Raw genomic sequence first — 12,610 nt, forward strand, 5'->3', positions numbered from 1 at the left:
TTTGTGAGGCAAGTTTCCATTAGCATCCATAGCTTTATAGCAGTCTACAACCTCCAAGCTTTCCTTATTATATTGTATCACTTAATTGGCATGTGGGATCCTGTCATTCACAGTAAATTAAAAAATCTCATTTCCTTAATATTAGAATGTATACTGAATAATCTTACTATTCAGATTGCCTTTTAATTAGAAAAATGTTAAAGTCAGTATACATTCTTTTTACAATGAAAACATGTAATGTTCAATTCCAAACGCACTGCCTCAGAAGTGGCTAACGAAGAGCTAAGTCACATAAACCAGACCAGTGCTGGAATTCTGCAGCCTTCCTAGCTAGTCCAAGTTCCGTACATCTGCATGAGCACAGGCAGCACCAGAGATAAATAGGCAGCTACTCAGCTGCACCAAGATTTCCAAACAATCATACCCTACAGCTCATAAGCCGAGCGCATCTGCCCCCGTCTGTCCCACTTTTACCTTCTTGCATAGAAGCTATAGCAACTTCTTCCACAGTGAGACAGAGCATATGTGTACAGGAGCTGACATCGGCCTAGTTCAGGTGTTGCTTCTAGCACTGAAATGAAGAAAAATATTTTTCCATTTCTACAGATTTTACAGATGTTAGCACTTCCACAGGAGAAGTCCTGGAAGACAGCATTTTCTCCTTTTACATATCCACTTTAGAAGCCTGGCAGAATATTTCTCTCTCTTTGCTGGCTGACAGAGTGTTCCTCATATTCCATTCTAGGAAAGGTTAGGGGAGAGGTTTTATTTTTTGCATTAATACCTGTTCCATGTGCTTGTCTCAGGTTCTTTTTAATGTATCTCATAAACAAGGATGAAACTGAGCATACTGGCCAGGTGAGTAGAAAAAATAAAATTTAAATTTTTGTCTTAAAAATGTTGAAAATACAAACCTTTTAATCTTCTCCAGCCTTGTAGCTGTGTACCACCAGGTGGAACTGATGTACCACCAAGGAGTGGAGACAAATCCCACCCCTGAGATTTTTGTGGAACAAAAAGGAAAGGTTAAAAAAAAAGGGGGGGGGGGGGGGGGCAGGGGGGAGAGGAGGAGTTGCGGCAGTTTGCTTATTTACATTTAGGCCCAAACAACACTGCATTTACACAGGTCCATGTACTACCTATATATACACATATATTGCTACAGACAGAGTTTAGTGCTGGATAAAACTGCAAAATAAGTAGGATTAAATTATATGTTATTTCAAATAAGAAGCTGTTATGGAAACACTATTAAAGTACCTTAAGTGTTTGCCAAGGAAACTAAAACACATTTTGTAATACAGATTTGTACAGGTTTGCTGTAGTAGAACTGGACTGATCAATTTTCACTTCACTGTTTTTGTAATAGGGCTTAATTTTCAGTAGTACTCATTCGGGAAAAGTACAGAACAATAATTTAACAAACATGCTTGAATTGTGATCTTTGAGTTCCTATGTCTCGACAGCCTTATTGCATGGTAATAGGCACAGTACCTGCTTATTGTTAAAATTTAGAGCATTGGTTGTAAGGGGTCTGTTAAAATAAATGCTCTTTTTTATTTTAGGAATCATTTGTGTGGAAGATGTACCAAGAAAGATGTTGGGATTTTTTCCCAGCAGGAGACTGCTTCCGGAAACAGTATGAGGATCAACTTGGCTAATATCACAAAAGAAATTATTTATTCATGAACTGTTAAGATCCACTATATAAAAAACTTATTTCCTTTTCATGATGTAAATTCACAGCTTGTATTTGCTTTAAATGTCTTTAAACTTCAAGACATACATAAAATTTGAAACTATTTCACAGGCTTTTCGTACCTACCACATGTGAAACAGGTCTTCTGTTGGAATTTTGATTAGAAAAGAAAAATCTATGCCAAGATCAACTCAAGCCTTCCAATTTAAACATGGTATGAAATTATAACAACTTTTTAACCACATTGTTAACCTAGTGTTTGGTAACAGAGTTGAAAGGGCTAAAAGGTGTCTTAACTGCACAACATCTACGAACTTGAACATCAGAGGCCACGCCTCAGAAAAAGTATTTTAATTAAGTGCTGTCCCAGTTTTTCCCCACAGTATTTGCTAGTGAATGTACTAAGACACAGCTCAAAAAGCTTTAAGCAGTTAAAATGAAACATTTTAAAACACTTTGTTGACCTTGAATCATTAAGTGCCTTAAAACCTCCGTAGACATAGCTATGCAAACTTTTTATGTTGGTGTTCTAGACGAACAGATCCATTATTGCTTTTCTGTCTTTCTGTATGAAACTGCACTTGAAGTTTGTTTGTATACTACCTTCAATAACAGCTTACTAGATGCTGCTGTTAAAAGACATACACTGAATCAAAATGAATACAATTTAAATTTTAGGCCAAAATAAAACAATGCTCTGTGGTCACCTGCAAATAGAAGCTGCTAGGTTTATGCATTTTTTTCTTCTAATAAAAAGTGCCCACTGCAATAAAATATTATAAACCAAATATTACTTTTGTGATTTCTTTCTAATTTTTCTACAATATAGAAACATGGCATGATGAAAGTGATTAAAAACACATGTATTTATTGTGCATTCATAGCTTTATTTTAAGGACTGTGTATAGCACGTACAAGCTGAAACAACTGCTCTGGTTGTTTCTTATAGCCTACATCTTTAGCAAAGGAAATCCTAACTTCACCACAAATTTTAGATCTTTCTAGAATGTTAGTCTTAATTTTCAGTCACTCATATCTAGCTGAATTTTGGTTGCACAGAATTTTAGGTGCCTGCAAATAAAACCAGGCATTTGGCATACTGAACCAAGTGTAACAGGTAAAAGAAATAGAATTGATAAAGGAGGATTCCACTTTCTACTTAACTTTTGTTACATCCATTTATTCACACGAGGAAACTTGTTCTTCAGGAAATCATGCTGTCCAGCCAATCTTCGAGCTCTTCCTCAGTAACAGTTTTAGACGTACTTTGCTGTTGCTGTGGTGCTGTACTTTTCTCTTCAGGCACATCTAGTTTTAGAGGGTCTAGAAAAGCAAAAGAACAGTCTTGAGAATGTGGAAACAATTCTGTACTGGCTCTTTATCACCGATCATTTTGCTTTTTAATGCACAACTGACTGTATTTTATTGAAACAGTATCCTCCCTGGAAGAAGAAGAATAGGGTGTCACATTCCAAAACCAGTAGCAACAATAAAAAAAAGAGACAATCTGATAAGCTCAACCGTAGCAATGTGGCTCCATTCTGATTCAAGAAGAGGCAGGGCCTGATCTGCAGCAGACAGATTGAACCCCTGCTGCGATCTGTTCACAATCCTGCCAGATGCAGAATTTTTTCTAATGTAGGAGAGCAGCAGGAGGCCACAACAGCGGCTCACGTTGCACAGTTGCATGATAATCCTATGATTCCCTATTCTGATGGCAGTGTTTTCTTAAGGGATTTATACTGTGCTTTGGAGTGGACATACCACTTCAATGAAAGATTTTGTCAAGATCCTCTTCAGTGACAAGGCTTGCTGTATTGTGTGTGGTGATATCACATGTTAAGCTATGTATCTTTTGGACTTAATTTTTAGCACAGCAAGACAATCATACACAAAAATTGGCGATGCTAAAAATCCTTTTACATCCTTGTAGGATGGGGAGGAGGAGGACTACTCCATCAGAACTAACAAACGGGAGCACAACGTCTAATGAAGTTGAATCTCACAATTTCTGAAATATAAAATTGTTTGCATACATTTTGGTTAAAAAAAAGCTTATTTAGTATAATCAATACTAGTAAAATTTAAAAATAGCACTTCTAACGTTATCAGTTCTTCTACATATTATTATTATCACAGTGAACTAATGGCTGATAATGTTACATAAAAACTGTATTTTAATCTTCCACTCACTGAGAGTGTCTAACAGTTTTGTTTTGCCAAGTCATAATACCAATGCTGTTCTGTAGAAGAATTAAAGCTTAAAATGAACATGCAAAAATGGTGAGACTTCAGTTCAGTGGGGAGTTAAAATAAAAAAGGAACAAATGGGTCAGAACATAGCCCCAGATACATTAAATGCACTATGACAGAGAGTACTGCTGGCAGTACTGGTGACTTGCTGGTCATGAGCTTAAAAACATTGCTGAGAAAGAGAACAATGAAAATTAAATAAAGGCACCATTAGGAAGTGAAATCTTACCATTTTCTTTACTTTCCCCTTTCAGATCGTTCTCTGTTGCTGTGTTGTAGAATAATGCACCTGACACAGAATCAATAGGAGCATCTAGCTTTAGTAGAAGATCTAGTTCTTCATCCAAATGGTCAGTCTCATGCTTTGGTTGTTGAGGGGCTCTCTGGAATGGCTCTGCTGCACTTGCCACAGGACCGTGTTTACTTGCAGGCTCTGATGGAGCAACAGAATCAGCAACCGAATGGGAGCCCAACACCATTTCACTCTGAGCCAAAGAATGTCTAAACAGAAGCTCTCTCCTCTTGCTGTCTTCAGTAATTTTAGATTTCATCTGTGGGAGCTCTGCAGGCGTTGATGCCTAAGAATACAAGAGAGGACTTAGTCTTTCTAATTATTATATAGAATATTAAAAGTCTATTTAATTTGGACTGTAATTCAGACATCCTACATTTGATCACTTAAGAAGGTACAATGAAATTTAGCAGAATTGAATTCAGAAGTAAAAGTAAACTAAAGTTATCTTGATGATGGTTGTACAGTAATAATTATAAAATACAAAACCAAAAAAAAAACCCACACCTCCTTTTATCTCCTAATATGGAATATGAGATTGAATGATAAATCAACAAGTTCCATTGTTTCACAAATACTTCTGTAAATCTGCTTCAATGATATATCATCAGTACTCTGAATTTTGGAGTGACTGAAGTCAGAATTTGGCTAGAAACTATCCATTTTAAACCTTCCCTCCAATATCTCCATCTTGAAAGCAAACTGCATCACTAAGTTCATGTCTAGCTGTGTATTTTGAAAAATGGAACTAAATTACAAAACTCAATCAAATATTGAAAAAAATAAATGCCAACTCATTATTTAACTGTGGAACACACATCCTGCTTTTTTATCAGGATGCCCTGGAATTAATACCACTGCAGTATATCTGATGACCGCATCACCTGCCACAATGACAAGATAAAGATTAGATGTCATAACACACGCTGTATAACCCTGCTAAGAGTTCTAGTCTTGGCCTTGCTTCACCTGCAAGAATTTGAAAATAACATTTATTTGTAGATTCCCTTAGACATCACGTCTGCAGACGTATTTGAGTTCCCCTAAGAACGAACATAGTTGTGTCAGTAACAGAAGCATTTCATGCAACTCTAAACAGAATTAATATTTCTATGAGAGTCGTTTCTTTTTCCCTGCTTGAGTAGATGGATCTTATTTCTGTGTGTGGTTTTTTTTCATTTGTTTTCTTGTTTTTATACTTAAATCTCATTAGTTCTTGTCCTCTTATATTTTCTTTTTTCACAAGCTGAAAAAACATTTTTGCTAACATTCTTTTCCACAATTTTCCTTAACCAGAGCATAACATTTTCTTCACGTGTTTGACAGTTCTACCTGTTCTAGCACAGATGTCTGATTCATGGAACAAACATGTATGTTGATATTAGCCATGTAGAAGAGTAAATCACACTTAAAATAATTACCTAATGGGAAAAAAAGTGAAAGCACTTCCAAAATTTGGTGCAAGTTTTTAATAGGTGCTTAAAAGAGAAGCAACTATAATAACAGTATAATTGCTCCATGTCAAACACTCAGATACCTGGTTTTACATCCAATATACTGCACGTAGAAGCATTTTGTTTAAAGCTACCAACGAAGCATTAAAATGGCTTATACAGGGGTCTCCCACTTCACCCACCTTTTCACGTGTCAGTCTCAAAAGATGTATTTACTTATAAAATACATTCCAGTTAAATTTTAGGACCAAGTTTGAAGTATTCATTCTAGCATAGATTATTTCACTTAGAATATTTCCGTTTTATTGTGAAAATTCATAGCATTACCTGTACAAGTTCAGCGGCTACATTCAACCTCAGATGTAGAGGCAGTTCCAGAAGGGCCTGGGCCAAAGACTGGCAGTCAACAGAAAGCGCAGATAACTGAAATATAGATCAACACAGAGCACGCTTGCATTAAAAAAAAAAAAAAAAAAAACTCTTAATGATTTTAGTCTATTAATTTCTCTTGTTCCACGCATTGAAGGAATGTGAAGAACAATCTAAAAATATACAACATCTAAAAGATACTGGCAATAATAGCAGGAATTAAGTTTCAAAAGTACACATGCATGAAGCAGTTTAGCTAAATTACCATATAAACACCTACAAAGCCAATAATCACTTAGTTAAAAATAGAGGGTGAAGCTTTAAGGAAGATATCTATGAAGTGCTCCTTAGGCAATGCTTTGAAAATCCAAAGTAGGAAACAGTTCTGCAAGTTGACAATGTCATAAGAGGCTTTTCGAACTCTTAACGCCTTTTAACCTGTGAACCTTTCCTTGCAGTGGGAATCACCGGTCTTTAATGAGTTGCTAGTATTTTCTAAGCAACCTAAGTAGTGCGTGCATAGCTCCCTGCTTTTAATGCCTTAACAACACGGCCCTTCTTACACTTGTTTCCCGATCATTTAAAACATCGTTTTGATGCTTTACAGAAGCAACACACTACAGTTACATACACTCATGAGAAGATGTCAATCAAGAAAGATAAGCTACTGCTGCCCAGTCGCTCAAAAGGTGCAAGGGTCACTCATTCCTGTGACAGATATTAAGTTTCCTTTTTTTCTTGGAAAGCTGCATTTTTATTACTTGACATTCCCTTCCTCCCTGTTGCTCATCTGTCTTCTAATGAACTCAGGTTGATATTTTACAGATGATTAAAATATTTTATAAATCTATTCTTTCCAGTCTCAGTTTTCATTAAAGCTGTATTCCAATGGTGTTTGCTGAGAGCAGATTTACAAAATAATAACAAAGAACTGAAGCAGTGGCTTTTAAAATTTCTGGCATTCAGATTCTGGACTTGATATTCAGCAATAAAAGGATCAAACAACCTAAATATCTGTTGGTTAGAATATTTCTTCCTTACTAACAATTTTATTTTATACATGGATCAGTAATCACCATCAAGGAGGATTCATTGGTATTAGTAACCTCAAAAAGTCTCCAACAAGCAACTCATGAACAATCGCAGCTGTTATGCAGCAATGAGCTAGAACTACAGAAAACCCTGCTCCTTCTCAGGTACTGAAGACCACAGATGGCCTCTGTATGTTTGCACAGGGCAAGGAAAATCATATGAACCCAGTAACAAGAAACTGGAAAAAGTCAAATATCATCGAATAACATTTAAGTGCATTTGGGAAGAGCTAAGTACACTTGCAAAAAGATTAATGTGAATAAAACATTGTGATTGAAGGTGAAAATAAGGTCGGTGAAGAGGGGAAAAACTGAGGATGAAGAAGGGCAGTTCAGAGAATAACATAATGGAAGTAGGAATTCAATATCTAAGTAGATATTTCACTATAAGTAGTATTTGAATAAAAAATAAACAAAAACATACAGATCAAAGCAGAATTTAACAAATTATAAATGCTTCATGGCACACGCAGCTATTTGCTCAAAAAAAAGCAGCAGCAGAACACTGTTTCTGGAACTGCCAATTTTTACTGAAAAATCCAAATGATTACTACCTGTTTGATTTTTAAATTGCAGTGTTCTGAAACATTTTTATTGCATTTTTATCAATATACAAAGAAGCACATTCAGATATAACTTTTGTAAAAATGAAGGATAATAACAACATGAAAGTTTGTTATTGTTCATGTCACTGTTACATTTCCATTCCACTTTTTTCAAAACTGTTTTGTCATTCCTTTCTACAAACATTCCTTTCTATAAACATATATCATAAATATCTGCTACTATTTGTATGCCTTTTCTGCTTCATTTTGTTCCATCACATCAACTTTGGTTTATGATTCTGTAGTAACTTCAAGTATGTGATGAACAGGCAGGCAAAGAACTAGAAACAGTTGAGCTAGGAGGCAAAGGCAAGGAACTAAGCAAAGTGGATTTAGGATGAAAATAAGGACTGAATCCAGCTTTCAGGGAAAAGAAAAACGGACCAGAAACAAAGAGGCTGAAGACCAGAGACAACAAGAAACACCAGCAAATGCTATGAAACCTCCCAGGCCAGGATCCTGAGACTAAAACAAGAAGTCAAAGACAAAAAACTATTTGAAACATGGAATTTGGATTTGGCAAAATGAATGATGATTTAGGGACAGAGACGGAAGAATATGCCCACCACAACACGCTTCACAGTTCAGAGTGTGGAGCCAAATCCAGAACTGTGCAGTCTCGGCACGGGCAGACAGAAGACTATCTGTGACATTGACTGGCAATGCAAAACTTCCCTCTGCTCACAGTGTCTTCAGCATACAAATGAATTTCTACATTCAAATCAGCTAAATGGTATAATGGCAAGCCAATGAGGAAATCATAAAAAAATTAATATTCTGGATTTGCACAAAGAAGAGGGACCAAAGGTCACATGCTTCATTACTGGCATGCTACACAGTGGGAGAGGGAGGAACTGATAAGAAAAAAAAAATCATTGAAAGACCATATCCCACTGATGGTTTAAACAAATGCCATGCAAGCCACTTAATTGCATTTCTACATTTTAATTTGACTTTGCAACCTTAATGTAGCTTTTATGCAAGGAAGGCAGCTGCAGAGATCAAGACACTTCCAGTATCCTGATATAAAAACAACGCGCTACTAGTTTCTTTGCCCTTTTTCATATTAGCACAGAGAATCCACATACAAATAATCTCAGACCTAGCCTGGGTCCCATAGTCATTTTGGAGCTGAAGTTTCAAGTAGAGAACATGCACTGTTAATTTGAATTAACTGAAACACGTTTCATAGTCAAATATACAGATATATTCATTGTTCTGTTACAGTCATTTTGCCAGACTATTCTCTTAAATACAACTGAAAATGGAAGTCTGATTTTCTATGTCAGTGGAGCAAGGTGAATTATCCTTCTTTGGATGGATTTGTGTGTTCTTTTCTTCTAATGTTACTTATAAACCTAGCCTGCTGCCTTGAATATTCTTCATTAGTAAAGGACAAGACTCAAGAGCCTCCAGCATCAGAGACAGATTAATAAAAGTATCTACAAAATAAAGAGCGCTGTCATTGTATTATACAATTTGCTGCTGAAAGTACAACTGCCTACATATTCAGTGCCAGGTGATTATCCACACAGAAAATTCTGTTACCTGTTTAGAGTGTATGCTTTCTGTATCCCAATCTTTCTCTTCAGCGAAGCGAAACTGTGTAAAGGAATCTCCTACAAAAAAAAAAAACAAACACGTTTATTTTTTTAAAATACAGCAACCTCCCCAAAATTCCAAACCCTACAGAAGTACTTTCAATGAGTAAACCTCACATATTGAGCAAATTTGCTGCTGCATTTAAAATAGTAAATTCCTCTCAGCCAAAGTACAACCAAATGATCTTTTAACCTCTTGCTTACAAAACTGTTCTGAGAAAGGCACAACAAATTAAAAATTGAACGAGGCGGTGCTGGATGCCATGTCAACAAGCAGGATCTTCACTGAAGTCTGATTTGGATAACACATTAAGAATAGGTACAATATTCAGAATGCATTTTTTTTATAAACGGCTTTGAACATGCTGTAGATACACCTTCTCAATCAACATGCAACCCCCTCCTAAACTGGATTACAGACATACTAGAAATCAGTTTGTACTGGCCAAGTAAATACTTTTTGTTGTCTGGTCGCTAAATTCTCCAAACTCCCTCTTCCTTGAACTAGTCCTTACTCCAGCAAGCCATCAAAAAATGGCACTTGAAGCCAATGAAGCATGAATCTTAATGCATCTGCACAAGGGACTGAATTAAAAGAAAACTTAAATAGGGCCAGTTAAACTACACATGTAACCTCTAGCTATAGCTGGAACCTACCATGTTGCTCCAACAGAGAAGTAATTTCCTCTTTCTATAGGTGGGTTATTATTTTGCTGTAAATGATTTCTATTGCAGTACCCCACGGGGTTTTGAAAGACAGTTCTATAAGTATATTCACTGCAAAAATACTCCAAAATTCCCAGAAATAAAAAATAAATAGTAAGGTCTATCACAGATGTAACATGAAAGATTAGGGTTGCAGAGAATGAGATAGAACCTACTGAAATAATCATGTAGAATTGGAACTACCAGGAAAACTTCCTAAGTTCTTATGTGTTAAACTCTTTATGTAAAGCAGTAATTAAACTATACTATAACATTGATTACCCACAGTGTATATTTGAAAATAATTCTGGAATAATTAATACATGTTGATGATATATATATTTGTACACACACACACACACACAAAACTAATATTCAGACCAATCAAGTCACACTTTCAAATGCTTCTATTCAATATACCACTGTCTGCACATTTTTAAACTTGAAAAATCTATCATTTTAGACTCTGGCACTGTTTAAAGAACTGTTTAGTTTAAATAAATAAGTAAAACGGGGAGGTGTGGGGCATACACGTCTTGTTACACTTACACTTCTTGTTATCAACTCACAACGCATATTTGTGAACAAATATGCCATAAAAAATTGTCAGGAACAAGAGAATCTCAAGACCAGATGATGACCAGAGGTCTAGAATCACTTTGTGGTAGCACAAAGCATGTATGCTGCTGATGCAGAGCATGGCGTATGTCTTCTTAGACCATGCAGTTTGACAATATAGCTGTTTTGGGATCTCAATTAAAAAGAAACAGTTGAATTATCGCATTAAGGAGATTAAATTCAATCCTGAGAATTCAGATCACCTGGAAAAAATAAGTTATTTCACGTGCCTAACCGCAGATGCAAATGCTTAACTTGAGCACTCATAGTGCAAACAGCACCACTGTAAGTGAATCCCTCTGTTTCAAAACGTCTAGGACATTGCTAGTAAGTAATAACTAAAGCTGAAATTTAAAGAAATCCAGATTCAATCTTCATTCTCATGACTTTACAATAGATACCAAAACAGGCAGATTAATTTATGTATTAACCGCACATATTTTAAGGGTTCAATTTAGTTATAAATGTAAGTTTTTATTGGAAAAATAATTAAACCAAGTGATCCTCAGAGTATTCATACTATTAGAACAGAGCGATTTATTTATGTTTTCTTCAAGACGAAGGAGTGAAATTAAAGAAAATGATTAGTTGCATGCTCTAGGTATCTGAGAATGACCAGATGTAAAGCAGCTGAACAAACCTACCTCATGAGAAAAATCAACCGGGATCAAGAGCTGGTTTATGATTCTCCACGCTCATAAAGCTCAGAATAATAGATCCACAGATACCAGATACTGTACTGCTGAATTAAAGGGTATGACTTAAACTGTAGCTTAACTGGGCTCTTTAAATAAATTAACAAAACATGCCTTTCAAATGGAAAAGCAATAACTACAATTCACAGTAGCACATTTAATGCAAATTAGGTTAATGAGAATGTTGGTCTAACCAATTATCTTTTCACAAATTCCTTTACCCTGAAAATAATTTCCTTTTGTGCCATGAATACTAATCAAATGTCTTGCAATGGCTCCAAGTTCCTTACAGTGTAAGAAGTGCTTTTCTTCATTTGAATAGTTTTTATCTTACTTACAAACATGACTTGGCCTTCAAATACACAGCAACTAAAAATAATACACTCAAGTAAACCTTACACACCATTTTTGGTAAGTTTCACAATGTCTTAATAACCCTTTTTATAACATGTAACCTTACTATGAAAGAATAGCAGTTCTAAAACACCATGCTTTCCTAACACTTGAATACATTTTAAAGCTAAATCAATTGATTCAAATAGAACACGTTTCATAGTCTCATTAGCCCAATTACCTCTTCATATAAATATTCACTGAGTAGTGAATAAAACAAATCCTCCCTGTAACCTGTAATAAATATTTTCTAATACCTGAAATTATAGGAGTATGAAAGTTGAAACACTGAAAAAAACATTTCAGCATGAAAACAAAACTGACATTCTGGTAGCATAATTTTGTTCACTTCAACTGTCTAATTCATAAGAAACAAAAGACACAAAACATGACTGAAGATAGAAGAAAAATATTCTGTACTTTTAGATTTCAACAGATTTTCAAATTGGGGGTGAGTGGGAACAACCAACGTAACATGGTTGTACATGTTCTGACATGACTGTACCAAACAACTGTGAAGACAAATACAAGAATCTAAATATTTTTTTAAAACAGAATTTATCTTCTCGCAACCAAGCCTTTTTGATAAACTCACTTGGGGTTTTCCAACTTTTGTTCATTTTCCACTTATTTTATTATGGGAGCTCAAACCTCTACCTACATGTCTGTTTGGTCGGCAAAATTATATGCAATAAATTTATGCTGGCAGTATGTAGCTGAACCAAATAAACCACATCAGAAAACCACAACTCAGCTACATCTAGGAAATTAACAATGAGACCCAAAATATCTCAAAAAGCACCCTGTACCTGCTGCTATGCTGGCTAACGTTCTT

The 12,610-nt window shown here is 35.5% G+C and overlaps 2 protein-coding genes across 13 annotated transcripts in view; one reads left to right on the plus strand and one right to left on the minus strand.

Annotated features, from left to right (window-relative positions):
- RYR3 (ryanodine receptor 3) overlaps positions 1 to 2,487 on the plus strand; it is a 234,166-nt gene extending 231,679 nt beyond the window's left edge. For all 11 annotated transcript variants that reach the window (XM_066997687.1, XM_066997680.1, XM_066997684.1 and 8 more), the window contains 2 exons: positions 807 to 858; positions 1,566 to 2,487. In XM_066997687.1, coding sequence (XP_066853788.1) covers positions 807 to 858; positions 1,566 to 1,661 — 148 coding nt within the window. In that variant the 3' untranslated portion in view covers positions 1,662 to 2,487. The remainder of the gene's footprint in view (positions 1 to 806; positions 859 to 1,565) is intronic.
- A 78-nt stretch (positions 2,488 to 2,565) lies between these two features.
- Positions 2,566 to 12,610, minus strand: part of AVEN (apoptosis and caspase activation inhibitor) — a 103,622-nt gene continuing 93,577 nt past the window's right edge. For both annotated transcript variants that reach the window (XM_048058623.2, XM_066997689.1), the window contains exons 3-6: positions 9,312 to 9,382; positions 6,026 to 6,121; positions 4,182 to 4,530; positions 2,566 to 3,022 (exon numbers count right to left, since the gene is read on the minus strand). In XM_048058623.2, coding sequence (XP_047914580.2) covers positions 2,904 to 3,022; positions 4,182 to 4,530; positions 6,026 to 6,121; positions 9,312 to 9,382 — 635 coding nt within the window. In that variant the 3' untranslated portion in view covers positions 2,566 to 2,903. The remainder of the gene's footprint in view (positions 3,023 to 4,181; positions 4,531 to 6,025; positions 6,122 to 9,311; positions 9,383 to 12,610) is intronic.

Source organism: Anser cygnoides, chromosome 5, assembly GCF_040182565.1.
Source record: "Anser cygnoides isolate HZ-2024a breed goose chromosome 5, Taihu_goose_T2T_genome, whole genome shotgun sequence".
Lineage (NCBI taxonomy): Eukaryota > Metazoa > Chordata > Aves > Anseriformes > Anatidae > Anser > Anser cygnoides.